The sequence below is a fragment of the Pelobates fuscus genome, chromosome 4 (assembly GCF_036172605.1).
Source record: "Pelobates fuscus isolate aPelFus1 chromosome 4, aPelFus1.pri, whole genome shotgun sequence".
NCBI classification, from domain to species: Eukaryota; Metazoa; Chordata; class Amphibia; order Anura; family Pelobatidae; genus Pelobates; species Pelobates fuscus.
Genome location: NC_086320.1, coordinates 335,413,948 through 335,429,378, shown reverse-complemented (window position 1 = coordinate 335,429,378; position 15,431 = coordinate 335,413,948). Strand labels below are relative to the sequence as shown.

Genomic DNA, 15,431 nt, shown 5'->3' with positions numbered 1-15,431 from the left:
TAATACCTTTTTTTTTTTTTTTTTTTAATTTCAGGTTGAAATACCGAGCCAAATAATAAGTAAACTAAATAAGATACTAGCAAGAGTACAACCTAAAATCAATAGGTGGGTAGCAAATACACCATTCACTTCTCCTCTTCCTAGTGCTACTAAAATATTTTTTTATATTTTGCTTAAAGGGACACGATAGGCACCCAGACCACTTTATCTCAACGAAGTGGTCTGGTTGCTATGCTCCTCTCGTTTTAACCATGAAACTGGAAAAATTGCCTTTCTGCGTAAAATGCCTCTAGTGGCTGTCAAACAGAGGTGTTTCCTCCGAAATAGCCAAGTAAAAGTCAGCTTTTTCAATCAGACTGTCTCACAGAAACCATCTGATTTGCGTTTTGCTGCACATGTGCACTAGCCTCCCAAACATGAGAAAATTAAATTTTAGTTCAATTTTACATCTTACTGGGGGCTCTGGTTACCCAAACAGTCACTAGGACACTATAGTGTTAGGAATACACGTTTGTTCCTTTAAATAGCATGCATTAGTCTGCAAAGAAACATCAAGGCACTCTACAGTAAATAAGAAAATACTTATATTAACAAGCATTTCACTGACATTTAGAATGATGAAGTAAACTTAAAGTAATTAAGCCTGTGATCTATTCTATCAATTTTCTTAGAGCCTGCGAAGCAAGGATAAAACACTCAGATTAGTAAACATCACCAAAATACCTTAGTAGCAGTTATTAAACACCAACATGTCGATAAAGAAAGTATGTAATTCTTCATTTTTTATTGCTGTGCTAAAGATACCCGTAATGGGGAACGTTTGGATAAAGATATGTTTTTTCCCCTTGCTTACCTTTATTGTTGTGAATTCATACGGTTGGTAACCCTTGAAACTTTCATGAATTGCTGCCATTGTGTGAGAAGTCTTTTCCCAGAAGTGTAGCAATGTTGTCTTTCAAAGAAGAAAACAAATACATTTATCACATAGCTATTGATAATGCGTGACAAGACAAAAGATATCGCTTTGAATTGATGGGATTATATTTCAACTTGGAAATTAAAGATTCTGTTACCTGGTATGTCGTTAAGACATGAGACAAAAGATTGCATCTACTGGCTCGAAGGAGATCTACTTTTTCACACACGTCTGTTTTCAATCTGTCGAAGGCTGATTTGGTATGACGCACTTGAGCCTGAACCTAATGAATAAATAGAAGAACAACTCAAATTAAAATAAATTACGTTTGACAGTACTATTGGTTTAAATTAAAAGGACACTATAGGCACCCAGACAACTTCATTTCATTGAAGTGGTCTGGGTGCAGTGTTTCTGTCCCATAAACCCTGCAATGTAAAACATTGCCGTTTTAAAGAAACTACAATGCAGGGTGGGTTAAGACTGCCTCTAGTGGGCACTTCCTGCACTAAAAGTTGAACTCAGCGAAATTGGATTTTCTCTGGATGTTCTCATGCTTTTCATGAGGATGTTCAGCATCTTGTAAATCCTCAGAGGAAAGCATTGGTTCAATGCTTTCCTTTAAGGATAGCCTAATGCGTGCATGGCGCAAATAGCCATGATGTCGCTGGAGGAGGAGCCTGACCCAGCACAGAAGGACATGGGAGCTGGAATCAGGAATGTAACCCTTTGAGTGCTGTAGGGGGCCCGAGGCAGAACGACACTGTTGTGTTAGGAATGTCGTTTTGTATTCCTAACTATTTTGTTCCTTTAAATTCAGCAAACAGCCCTCCAATCCTAGTAAGGTGAGAAAAAAAGGCCTCACAAGCACTGGAAAAATATAACAAATAAAGTAACAATCCCATTACAGAGCATAAAAAACACTAGATGGCCTTTTAAATCACCTGCTCTTTACAGATCCTGTTACCTAGAATTAGAAAATTGTGATATACCTCAAAGATGACATGCTTGAAAATATGTCAGATTTTCCAGTGGCTATTTGTTACATTTGCTATGGCTTTGCTAGATTAAATCAACATTAATTTGTTAAAAAAACAAAACAAAAAAACATTTTAAAATGTTACAGAGAATTGTTAGTTGTTGTTAGCTCTTTATAACGCTATATCAGCAAAAGTACAGGTAGACCACACGGTAGTTCAGTAAATGATAAAGTTATCTGTTCCTCATAAGCATAAACACAGAAGTTAATACAAATAAACACTAAATTGTGAACTGTTGAAATGTCAGAGTGAATCTTAAAGGACCACTCTAGTGCCAGGAAAACATACTCGTTTTCCTGGCACTATAGTGCCCTGAGGGTGCCCCCACCCTCAGGGACCCCCTCCCGCCCGGCTCTGGAAAGGGGAAAAGGGTTAAAACTTACCTTTTTCCAGCGCTTGGCGCTGAGCTCTCCTCCTCCTCTCCGCCCCGTCGGCTGAATGCGCACGCGCGGCAAGAGCTGCGCGCGCATTCAGCCGGTCGCATAGGAAAGCATTTACAATGCTTTCCTATGGACGCTTGCGTGCTCTCACTGTGATTTTCACAGTGAGAATCACGCAAGCGCCTCTAGCGGCTGTCAATGAGACAGCCACTAGAGGATTAGGGGGAAGGCTTAACCCATTGATAAACATAGCAGTTTCTCTGAAACTGCTATGTTTATAAAAAAGTGGGTTAACCCTAGCTGGACCTGGCACCCAGACCACTTCATTAAGCTGAAGTGGTCTGGGTGCCTAGAGTGGTCCTTTAAATATACATTTCAAATTCTATACCGAAAATAGCAAAACCTTCCATTCACCTTTAAATTTATTTATTTTTTTAGATTTAACCCATCCAATAGTTTTTATTGTTGTTTTTTTAAAAAAAAAAAAAAAAAAAAAAAAAAGAAACAAAAATAAATAGGAAAAACAACATTAAAACATATGGAGCATGGGAAAGCATTACCAGAATACAAACAGGAGCGTTCAATGAATGCATTTCATTTTAGGCTCACTTTTAAACCTTGTAGCATTCCTTTAATGCTGTTGGCTAGGTCAATGGCAGAACTTGTGTCCAATTAGTTCACAGTTTTTTCTGATAAAATTACTAATCTTCTCTTAGTGGTCAATGGAACACCTGTTCAGCAGCAATTTATGTCTGTATTCTAAAATTGTTAACCGTGTGGAGAGACCTAAGCTATTAATACTGTTTTTTTTTTTAAGATGTATTTAAGTAGAGTATGATAAAACTCAGTAACCCGAGAGATATGGAAAGCTGATGGAATGTCTGGTGGTACAGCAAAGTCTCAGAAGTAGCACAGGAGGGAAATTTAGCAAAATAAAAATAATATTACATACTTAGGGGAAATGCTCTAAGCACGGATTAAAAACCTGCTTATGGAAAATGGTAGTCAATGTATTAATTGCAAATCAATATATTTCCCAATAATTCCTCTCTCAGTTCAAACAAGATGAGTCACTACTAAGGTCTATGTGCACCCACCATGGGCAAATACACTCCAAAGGTTAGTCCTGGTTATAATCAATGAAGACGGATCTCCATTCCCTAACTCACAAATTCCATAAATGACACTGAAGATTCATCTTGGACAAAGCCGCAATGAAATCAGAGAGGGAACAAACCACTGGAACGTATATAAAAATTTCAGGAACTACAGGAGTCACAGGAAATCAGAAGATGAGTATTTATATTTCAACAGCAATGATTCAATATTGTGGTAATAATGTTTATTTTCTAAATTTAATATATTGTCCTGTGTAACTAAAGGATATACACTGATCAGCCACAACATCAAAACCACTGACAGGTGAAGTGAATAACATTGATCATATCGATACAATGGTACCTGTCAATGGGTTGGATATATTCGGCAGCAAGTGAACAGTCGGTTCTTGTGTTGGAAGCAGGAAAAATGGGCAAGCGAAAAGATCTGAATGACTTTGACAAGGGCCAAATAGTGATGGCTAGATGACTAGGTCAGAGCATCGCCAAAACGGCAAGTCTTGTGGGGTTTTCCTGGTACGCAGTGTTCAGTACCTACCAAAAGTGGTTAAAAGAAGGACAACTGGTTAACTGGTGTCAGGGTCATGCATATTGGGAGCGAAGGCTGGCCCATCTGTACTGATCGCACATAAGAGCTACTGTTGCTCAAATTTCTGAAAAACTTAAAAGGTGTCAGAACACATATGCATCACAATTTGCCTTGTGTGGGGCTGTGTAGCCGCCGACCCGTCAGAGTGCCCATGACGATCCCGGTCAACCACCTTCAATGGGTACGTGAGCTTCAGAACTGGACATGGAGCAATAAAAAAAAAAAAAAAAAAAGTTTGCCAGGTCTGATAAATCAAGTTATCTTTTAGATTAGGTAGATGGCCTGGTGCATGTTGGTCATTTATCTTGGTAAGAGATGGCAGCAGGATGCACTATGGGAAGATGGTAGGCTGGCAGAAGAGACTGTGTTATACTCTGGGCAATGTTCTGCTGGGAAACTGGGTTCTGGCACTGATGCGGATGTTAAATTTAACAGGTACCATCTACCTAGATACTGTTGCACACCACGTACACCCCTTTATAGGAATGATGTTGCCGGATGGCAGTGGTCTCTTTCAGCAGGATAATTCACCTGCCATGCTGCAAAAACTGTTCAGGAATGGTTTGAGGAGCATGACAAAAAGATCATGGTGTTGCCTTGGCCTCCAAATTCCCCAGATCTCAACTCACACCTGTGAGCATCTGGCATTTTAGAACAACATATCGGATTAATGGGGGCGCCACCTCGCAACTTGCAGGACTTAAAAGATCTGCTGGCAATGTCCTGGTATAAAATACCACATGACATTCAGAGTCCTTATGGAGTCGATGTCTCAACACATCAGAGCTGTTTTGCAGCGCCAGGGGGACCTACACGATATTAGGCACGTGGTTTTAACGTTGTGGCCGATCAATGTATGTGTATGTAGCTTAAATGGAAGACTGTTTACATAATTGAACTTTGCCCTTCTACACGTACATGAATTAGATTCATTATATGACACTCTGCAATCAATGCTAATTTCCTGTGGACTCTTTCTACACAGCAGGGATTCAAAAGGCTTCTGTTTATTTATTATTTTCTGTTTATTTTTAAGTATTCAGTTCATGACCTACTGGAGCATTGCAAGACCATATGTCATGTATGTCAAGGCTGATTATTAGAATACTTACCCAATTGCTGTGATACCAAATGCACCTGTTTTCAAGCAATGAGGACAAGATGCTCTAGCTGTGGGGAATCAGTAGAAATGTGTGCATCTGTAACAAATTACATCAACCGATAGATTTTCATAGTAGACAGATATATAAATATACACAAGGTTGGAAAATATAATTGAGATTTACCAGCCATGCAGTGTGCAAAGGTAAAATAAGGAAAATGTATACATACATAAATCCATAACAAGTGTCCATGAAAAAAGTCAAAATTCCAAAAATGTAACAAGCCTTACAATATATCAATATGCAGTGAAGGTGCACAGTAAAAAAAAGTCCTTTTTTATTTTTTTTAAAGAGTCAGTCTAAGCACCATTCAAAACATCTATACTGCATACAGCACCCTAAGCCCAATGTCAGGTCCCCTGCCTCCGCACGGCGGCCTTGCTTACCCCGTCACCACGAGCGGCGCCATCTGGTCGCCGCTGTGCTGCAGACTGATAGAGTTTCTGACGCTGCACGCTCCAGAGCAACATCCTTATTTGCGTGCCGGACCCGGTCATGTGACCCGGCACACAGTGATGACCTCAGAGACCACAAGGGAAGGAAGAAACACCTCCCGTGTGTTGTGGTTAAGGTTAGCCAACCAGACACACCCTGTGTGTATATAAGCTAACCTCCCCCTTGCCTCAGTGCCCTGTTGTGGTCTGTTTTTTTTTTCCAATATCGCGTTATACTCTGTCTGCTTATTTGGTCAATATGACCCTCGTTTTAGCATAAGGGAGATTAAAATCTCCTGAATGCCCCTACTCGCTATGCTGTGAGTAGGAACATGTCTGCTAAACAGTGAGCAGCCAATGCCTGCTCCCTGTTAAAAAAAAAAAAAAGCCCACCACTCCCTGAATCAAATAAAGGGTGACATAGCACAGGTCACCCATGGTGGGGTATCTTCTAAAATAATTAACAGGGGAGGACATAGACCCCAGCCGTGTAGGGACTACTCAATGGAAAGGGGACCTGGGGTCCCACCGCTGCCCCCACTCATGATTGGCGGGTTGGGGGCAAAAGTAACAAAAGGGGGGAGACCTATTGTCTCCACCCCACCCCCCGATGAGCGGCGGCTGGGGGCCCTAAGTAACATAAGGGGGGGGAACCTATTGTCTCCCCCCCACCCATGAGCGGTTGGTGGAGCCCTAAGTTACAAAAGGGGGGGCATATTGTCGTCATCCTTGGCCCCACCCATAAGCGGCGGTTGGGGGACAAAAGTAACAAAAGGAGGGGGGGTAACAAAAATGTAAAAAATACCCCCCCAATTGACTAGAGGTCCCCAATCCCCTAGTCACCCCACTCCCCAATAAAATTAAACCCTACTTACCCCCTCACACTAAAAATAGTGAGGGGACAACAAAAAACGAAATACCTGTAAAAAAAAAAAAAAATATATATATATATATATATATATATATATATAAAAGAATTGAAGACAGGAGCACTCTCTGGGATTTTTCCAATTTTGTATTAATAAGAAATCACCACTTCTACATCAACGTTTCGACCCTTCTGGGCCTTTATCAAGACAATGACAGTGTCAACAAAATACCTATATATACAGTGAAACTAAATGTATAACTTACCCCATCTGTGCGAAAAGTTTTCTATCCACTTCCGTGTTTCGTGATTGTGCGCATGTGTATGAACGTGCATCCGTGCGTGTATATATATATACACACATACACACACACTTACCATTAGTATAAATAAACTTTTTTTTAGCCCTAAAAAAGGCCTTGCCTTATTGGTAACTTGCAAGGCTCAAATTGACCTATTAGAGTACTCTTATTGGTTGGCCCACACCAACCAATCAGAGCGCTCCGAGTCAAATTGCCTTTCCCCACCTTGCGGAGCTCAGACTGCGCGGTGCCCTCACTGGGTGAAGATGGATTGTTTTTTTTGGGCGTCGGTTTTTATTTTTATTTTCAAAGTTCTGGATTTTTATTTGGCCTTTATTTGGGCTGAAAAAAGAAGGTTTAAGAAAAAAAGAAGACATCTAATGGTAAGAATATATATTTTTTAATTTACAGGTATTTAGTTTTTTGTTCCCCCCTCACTATTTTTAGGGTGAGGGGGTAGGTAGGGTTTAATTTTATTGGGGAGGGGGTGACTAGGGGCTTTGGGACCTCTAGTCAATTGTCGGGGGGGGGGGGGGGGGTATGTTTTTACATTTAGCCCCCACTCATCGCCATTGGGTGGGGATTGGGGATGACGATAATAGGTCCCTCTCTTTTGGTACTTTTGCCCCCCCCCCTACCTTCAAGGGTGGGAGGAACAATAGGACCCCCACCCTTTTGTTACTTAGGGCCCCCACCTGCCGCTCATGGGTTTTAATCTCCCTTAATTACTAATACAGGTCCTTTTTTTTTTTTTTTACCAATTAACTATAGGGAATAAAATAAAGGGTTTCTCCAAACATTATAACCACTACAGCCCGCTCTAGTGGTGATGATGCCATGAGTAGCCTGGTCCTGTTTCCCAGTGATGAGCAAAGCTATAAGCAATGGTTTAACCAATTTCCTTGGTCCCCGCCGGGCTCTGAGGCTCCTAGCTCCTTTGCCGAGATGTAGAAGACAGAAGCTGATAATCTGTCATCGGATTGCCCTCAGCCAATAAGTAGCACATTGTTAGAAAATAAAAACTTATTTGAGAATTTAAAAAAAAATGTACAGAATTGGCATTAGCCAGCCTTGAATTCTTGTTCTTGGCTTACTAATCACGCCCCAATGATGCTTCTGAAGGTGGCGTTAAACTTTCTGCAGCTAAGGGGTTAAAACTTTGCATGTTCAGTGTTTTAAGGTAAAACACTAGAGACCCCACAGATACTAGGGAGAGTCTGGTGAAGGTGTTTTGGAAAATGTATTTTATAAAGAAGGGGGCACTGATCTGACTCCAAGACAGAGTTGTAGAAGCCCAATATTTGTGCAAATAATGAATAGCCTCAAGAGTTGATTTTTCTAAAAAGATGATCTATAGTAGATGAGCATTTTCACAGCCGGAGTAGTGTTGACACCGATGAGTGACCCAATTTTGTTCAGGACTGTAGAATATGATTGAAATAAAAGACCGCCACACTTTATTATTTAGTCAGGTTATGCTTAAACATGTTTTCTGAGCCATGCTCTATATTACAGGAGGAATCTACAGTCTGGAATAAAGCCTTTCAATATACAACTATAATACCCCAGTTTGCTTGGAATATCCAAATGTTTCAGAAAAAAAGTATTATACGTAGGAGAGAAAGATTAGATTATCTGTGTGTGAAACAAAGGTTCAGGGCAGAGTTACAGATTCTAGAGGCAAGACACTGTTCCTATGTTTGGGAGTTTCCAGAAAAAACAGACAGCACAGTCAGAGAGCTTTATCTTTCCATCCAAGCTTTACTTCCATTCTTCGGACTTGTAAATATGCCCTTATCTAAACTGTGCATATCATATATTTAAAAAAAAAAAAAAAAAAACACATCACAAACTTGTAAGAGGGTTATTATGATTATGCATTTTCTGATGCTGTGGTACGAAAGATATGTCGAAAAGAAGTGGCTAGACTTGAACAGAACATTTTCATTTTTTAAAGCATAAATGGCTTTAAAGGGAAACTATAGTCATTTAAACAAAAGTATACCAAAGTAATGAAGCAGTTGTGGTGTATAGATCATGCCCCTGCAGTCGCATTGCTAAATTCTCTGCCATTTAGGAATTCAATCCATTTGTTTATGCAGTACATTAAATCTGATTGAAAGTGAAACCATTTATTTCTTGAAGCCTGTGTCAATCACATGTAGGGGAGGTTTGGCTAAGACTGCATGGACAGAAACAAAAGTGATTTAACTCCTAAATGGCAGATAATTGAGCAGGGAGACTTCAGAGGCATGATATATTTACCCAAACTGCTTCATTAAGCTAAAGTTGTTTTGGTGCCTATAAAATTGGCTCTGCATGAAACCAAACAGCTAGCTACACTGCTTCTTTTTGCTAAATGGAAACAGTCATACATATAAACTGTACTGGCTCTTTATTTCAATCAATGGTTCCCCTGAGCTAATAGGTTAGCATGGGGTGTACATTTCTCAACAAAACATGTAGCTGCATTAATTGCGTGCTCAAATATTTTAAATGAAAGTCATTATACCATGATGAGCACAGATAGAAGTTCGAACCAGTGAGAGGAATCATACATATAAAAATAACATCCATGGGTTAATTGGTTGTCAATGGCCTGGAAAGTTCCCCTTTCTGGTGGGGGCATATTAGCTGCATTGAATCAGAACTTAGAACACTAAGAATACACTAGAGAATTATTATTATTAGCAAATAATATGTAAAAAAAGGTGCAAGTGAAACTAAACAAATTTGGGCATACTAAGCAGAGAACACCATTTCAGATGAATTTTAAAAACCATTACCCCTCCCTCCCAGTAACCACTGTAAAAAAATAAAAAAATTAAATATTTATATATATTTTTTTAAAATCGACAATTTTTATCCACTCTACTGAGAGTGAATGGAATTGTCACAGACACTGAAGCCTGTTAAGAAACGCGTCAAATGTTTATCCCCTGCACTCCTGTTAGTTGCCTCTAAATAGTTAATCTAAAAAAAGTCATCTTCCTGCTAATGGAATAGGAAAATCTGCTGGAAATTTACATTTAACTGCCCATTAATAATGTTGAAAGCAGGTTAAAGCAGGATGCTCGCCCTCGATTGTGAAGGAAACTCCATATTTATGATTCTTGGACATGATCACCGGAGATTAATCAGCTCTGACACTCGCTCTGCATTTTAGTGACAGCACTTGTGACTGAAATCTTGGCTTCTTTTCATCTGCGTTGGTCAGGGTGTTCTCTTTCTGTAATGGAAGAATACGCTTTCCTTCACACCTGATGCATTTTTAACACCAAGGCTTTTAAAACTAAGGCTATCCGGGCAACTGGCAGTAAAAAACTCAAATGAAGCAGCTCTCTTAGCTCCTCTAACTGCGTGGCATGTGGGCCTGTCATGTTTGAGTTTGTTTGCAGAGTGATAGGATCTTTTTAGTGCTACATTATTTGGAATACAATGTACATTTTTCTTTATTATTATTAGTTACATTATCACAATGCTTCATGTGCACTGAACACATTACATAAAACGTAGTTTATTTTTTTTAATGAATGTACTTTTTTCCTTAAAGGAACAGTCCACACTATTTTTGTTTAAATAAAATTACTATAAAGAAGCAATTCTACCAATGAAAATATGCATGCATTAAATTAAAGCATGTTGGCATTGGGGGTATATCTAAAAAAAGAGCGTGTAAAAGCTGCAGTTCTTATGTCTGCAGCTTTTGCAAGCCCTACCCTTTACCCTAGGACAGAGTTTCAGTATGTGCTGTGGAAACAGACAATCAAAGGCTTGTTATTGAGAAGTCTCTGATTCCCAGCCACGAGTGTGAGCGGTGAGGAGGAAGCTGGGGAGAGCCAGAGAAGGACTAGGAGGAGGCTGCAAGATCCTTATTAGAAGAAGTATTCAGAATCCACACTGAACTTTTCATTGTGTTAATGAAATAGAAACAATAAACAAAATAAATGCTGGGACTTCAGATTTAAGATTATGGCTGTTCTTTATTACTCAAAACAGTTTTATTGAAATTGATCACATTTTCTCACCACAAAGTGCTTGAAAAATAAGTACGGAACTCTAATTAAGGTATAGCAAAGCAGGATGTTCCAGAAAGCTATGGGGAAATCTGTCAAACTGATCTGAGGCTGCCAGCTTTGCAAGGACCAACCAATGTCTGAAAATGAATGTGGTTGTGTTAGGTTTGTTATCCTTTCCGTATGCCTCTTGTAGGTTTATGATTATACTCCCGTTTGTCACTTGCTTTTATTTACATTTATAATGTTTTCTTCCATGTGCTGGATCTTAAAATTATTAATTAATTCAAAAGCAAAACCTGCAAAGTGACAGAGCAGCTTTGAAGGAACCATCGAGCATTCAATTTATTACTTTAGATTTAGGCATGCAATGCTCATTACAACATGGGTAACTGACATGTGAAGCATGCCATCCTTGGAATCCTGGTAATTCATTCTTTAGGGAATAAATCTGTTGGTTTTAATTTTCCATCACAATATGGAATTCTTGAAGATGGAATTAGAGGTAAGCTAAATCATATATACATCTTTTCATTAGTATTATTTTTGCAGCATCTTTATTAGAACTTTTTGTTTATTTTTTTTTGCGGTACCAACTGCAGAGCAACCTAATTTTACCAATGTTATCCTTTTAGAATACTAAAATAATTTAAGAACAGTTATCGGTGCCTGATCATTCTTTATACAGGAATACTTTGAGTTGATTTGTATTACTGCGACTGGAAAACTGTCACGCTTTCCGAAATTATAACACTGGGCACACAACATGAAGGCTCTAAGAAAAGAATTTAAATATGGGAATCCATCTGGCATTTTCACATGATCTGAGATTTCTCTTCTGAACGAGAAATAAAATTCTGGTTTAGCTATGAGTAATACAAACTGCTCATATGTGACCTCTAATTTCTTCTCCTACATAATTGAACAGATGAAGAGGGATCTCAAGGGTACGCATCAATCTGAGCTCTGACGTAATGCCTTCCAACAGACTTGTTTCTATTTTTAAACAGTACCTTCTCGTAGTTCCATGAGAAATCGCTATTTGTGTTTATCCTACAATGGAGTTGAGGATTATCGCACATCTCTCACTGCCCCGTATTTAGGGATATTTGTGTCAACACATTTACTTTTGAATAATTGTATAAAATCTTAATTATCTATTATAGTTTCTTCCAGATTATTTAAATGAACACCATTCTCATATGACATGGCGTAATTAGATATGTTGCTACGTTCTTCCTTAAAACACACTAGAGTTGTGGTTTCGTATATCTCTTAAAGCGACTCTGTCACTATATTGACTAACCGCTCCCAAACTTTAAAACGGCACCTCCCAAAACCCTAGTAAGAATTTGTGGCCAGCAGGTCTGGTGCAACATATATCTATTCATTCTGTGCCGGTCCTACAGGGTCTTCATTCACAGTGCCACCATCTTAGCAAGATACTGGTCTCCAGAAATCTCCTTCTCTGCACTTCCAATGGCGTGCCCGTCAAATAACATGCATGACTTGTGAGGATCACCAACGGTTTACAGCACTGTGTTGACTTACAGTCTCTCATGACGAGTCAATGTAGAGAACTGGTGACACATCTCTGGAGGGAGATGAGTACTAAGAAGCCGTCCAATTACAAAGTTGACAAAGGATGTGGAGCTTGACTCAAGCTTGGCAACGTTCAGGTTATACATAAGAATAAGTAGTCTATTGTTTTCCTTATGTATAACTGTTTAAATGATTATCATTCTGAAAAAAGAAAACAAAATGGGGCTTCCCTAAACGACAGGACATATAACAAAACATTTTTTATTTTAATTAGAAAAAAAAACAAAAAACAAAAAGATATATCAAATGCCCAATCAAGTTTTTTATTCCTATACCTTGGCAAATACATGTGAAGCAAAGCCATTAAATATTATTGCCATCAATCTGAACTCGATGTTACTTCCCCTAAGTGAGCATCTGAACAAATTAGAAGAAAGGGCAGGCAAGGGGCACGTTATTACACATACACAAATGATAACTTGTATTTTGGAAACAAAAATTAATTTGCAATTTATACTGTAAATGGGGAGCACAAGGAATTTGGAATAATTGAAGATAACAGAAAGTGTGCAAAGGAAAAAAATATAGTCAGTACCTGCAGGTATTTTAATGTATACACAGCCTCAGAGAAAAGGCAGTGTTTACATTGCCCCCTAGGGACACCTCCAGTCGCCACCACTCTGATGGCCACTTAAGGTGCTTCCTGGGGCAGTGCTGCACTGACGTTCAGCGTTTCCACGCTCCACAGGGTGACACTGAACTTTCCCTATAGAAATTCATTAATTCAAAGCATCAATATGAGGAGATGCCAATTGGTCAGGCTGGCGTTTGGTCCCACCCTGCCTCCTTGACGGTCTCAGTCTATCCAATATTTTCCCTTGTTAACCAAAGAGGCAGATCGAGGGCGGGGCCTCTTAGAGATTTTTCTTAGAGGTTTTAGATGTCTTACAACAATTTATGCAATTAAAATGTAATTTAGAACAATAATAATGTATCTTACACAGACTTATTTCTAAACACATTTATTGTACTTTAAATACATTACTGTGAGTAATACTGCTGTAAAGCACTGTTATACACTCAGACACAACAGTATGGAGCTACTAGAAAAGAAGGATATTCGGATTAAAAAAATAAAATAAAATAATAATAAAAAAATAATAATAAAAATAAAAATAAAAATATATATATATATATAAAGAATACTTTTTTACTGTACCTAAATGCTTCGATGAGCAGTATTTAAAGGGTTAATTCAACCACAAACCAGTCTTTTCATAAAACACTAGATTTGTTTATGCTGGGTCCCACGGCCAGAGGGTGTGGGGGGGCGATGAGTATGAGCCACCAATAAATGTCTGGCACAAGCATGCTGCCGTGCTGGCATAAGAGTCCAAATTTGCATCAAATTCACATTAGCCAGCCCGGACCTTGTGGAGTTAATCCACTGGCAGTAGAGAGGATAAACTCTGTAGGTGCAGCGTTTTATAGCAAAACGATGTTTAAACACACTTTATGCACACACTTTGAGTAAGCAATGCAGAAGGCCTGTAATAAAGAGTATCAACGAGTACCCACCTTAGAGGGTAATGTGAAAAGAGGGGCAATTTGCCAGACTTGTAACGGTAAGGGAGAGAGGATTGGAGACCCTTAAAGGGGACTCAAGCCCCTCCCACAACTACAGGCCTAGCCTTTAATATGTTTATTTTTTAATCGCCTTGTTTAAATTGAATTAAAAGAATATGAATTTTGTAAACGTAGACTTTTCCTTTGGGTTTAATTAGCTGTCAACTGTAGGATTACACAAGTTACATTTCCTTTTCCCCTACGGCCTTGCATCACTCAAAGAAATGTTACTGTTAATGTTATTTCTATTCATACCAGATAAATCTCCAATGCAATATATATTACATAACAGTGTTTAATACATATTGCATGTATGACAAAAGAATGTTCCTCTCCAGGAAATTATTAAACTAATTTCAAAGCGAATTTGGCAGCTAAAAAGGACACACATTGGATCTTACCCTTACTTTTAAAGGGCTACTCCAACCAAATTTTTTTAAGAAAACACTGTCTTTGGTCAGAGCAACCTTTCCTATACTGGTTCCCCCTTCCGCAAATTAAAAGAAATGAAAAAAGAAAATAACGAAAATAGCTAAAACGTATCCAAGTTCTCTTGCAGCCCAATTCTCCTCGGCTAATGCCACAACCCCTGACCGCAGCGGTAGGGATGTTGTAGAGGATGTCAAAGTAGAAGGGTTGAAGGGAAGACATGAACTGCAAGGTCTGTGTGTGTAAGGATGGGCCTGGCACCAGTACAGTACGCAAGCGTCACATTAGCCAGCTGGAACTCTTATTCCAGGCAGGCTAATGACGTCCCAATGACCCAGCCAGAGGTGGAGATTAATCTTCGGCAACGGAGAGGTTCAATTCTGTATGTGCAGAATTTCATAGTAATACACTGCAAACACGATCTTCAGGAACCAGGACAACTTCAAATAAGTGAAGTGGTTGTGGAGCTTAGAATAACTCTATAATGCATTATGCAGATAGTGCATAAAAACTTACATACAAAAGTCAATCTAATTTTTTTTTTAAATTATAATAATAAAATCCAATCCTGCAAAGTTTGCACTTTTAAGTCACTCTTCATTAATGAGATGCAAATTCTGCAGCAACAAGGAACCAACTGAATGTAAAATGTAAGCCAACTATACAGGTGTAGTGCTAAGCATGTTCGCAATGATGACAATACTGTGATATCCCGATATCCTGTTTTTTTTGGTTTGTTTTTTAAACTATAGCTTCCAATGCAGGAGTGATTGCATTGATGTGGTTCTTCTCTCTCTTTTTTTTTTTTTTTAATTCTTTATTTTTGTTGTGCAGTTTATTACATATTATCGACATACGCCACAACAGCGTGTTTGCTGATGCACATAAGTTTGACAGTGGCATGAGACATTGCACATTTTTATGTAGTTATAACAGGCTTTGGCTAAACAGAGAAATCGTTATGATATTATAGTAAGGTGATCACCGCTTTATGGTGCTAGGTTGGCA

The 15,431-nt window shown here is 38.8% G+C and overlaps 1 protein-coding gene across 3 annotated transcripts in view; it reads right to left on the bottom strand.

Annotated features, from left to right (window-relative positions):
* ICA1 (islet cell autoantigen 1) overlaps window positions 1-15,431 on the bottom strand; it is a 102,418-nt gene that overhangs the window by 41,985 nt on the left and 45,002 nt on the right. For all 3 annotated transcript variants that reach the window (XM_063452423.1, XM_063452422.1, XM_063452424.1), the window contains exons 7-8: window positions 1,074-1,199; window positions 854-952 (exon numbers count right to left, since the gene is read on the bottom strand). In XM_063452423.1, the coding sequence (XP_063308493.1) occupies window positions 854-952; window positions 1,074-1,199 (225 nt within the window). The remainder of the gene's footprint in view (window positions 1-853; window positions 953-1,073; window positions 1,200-15,431) is intronic.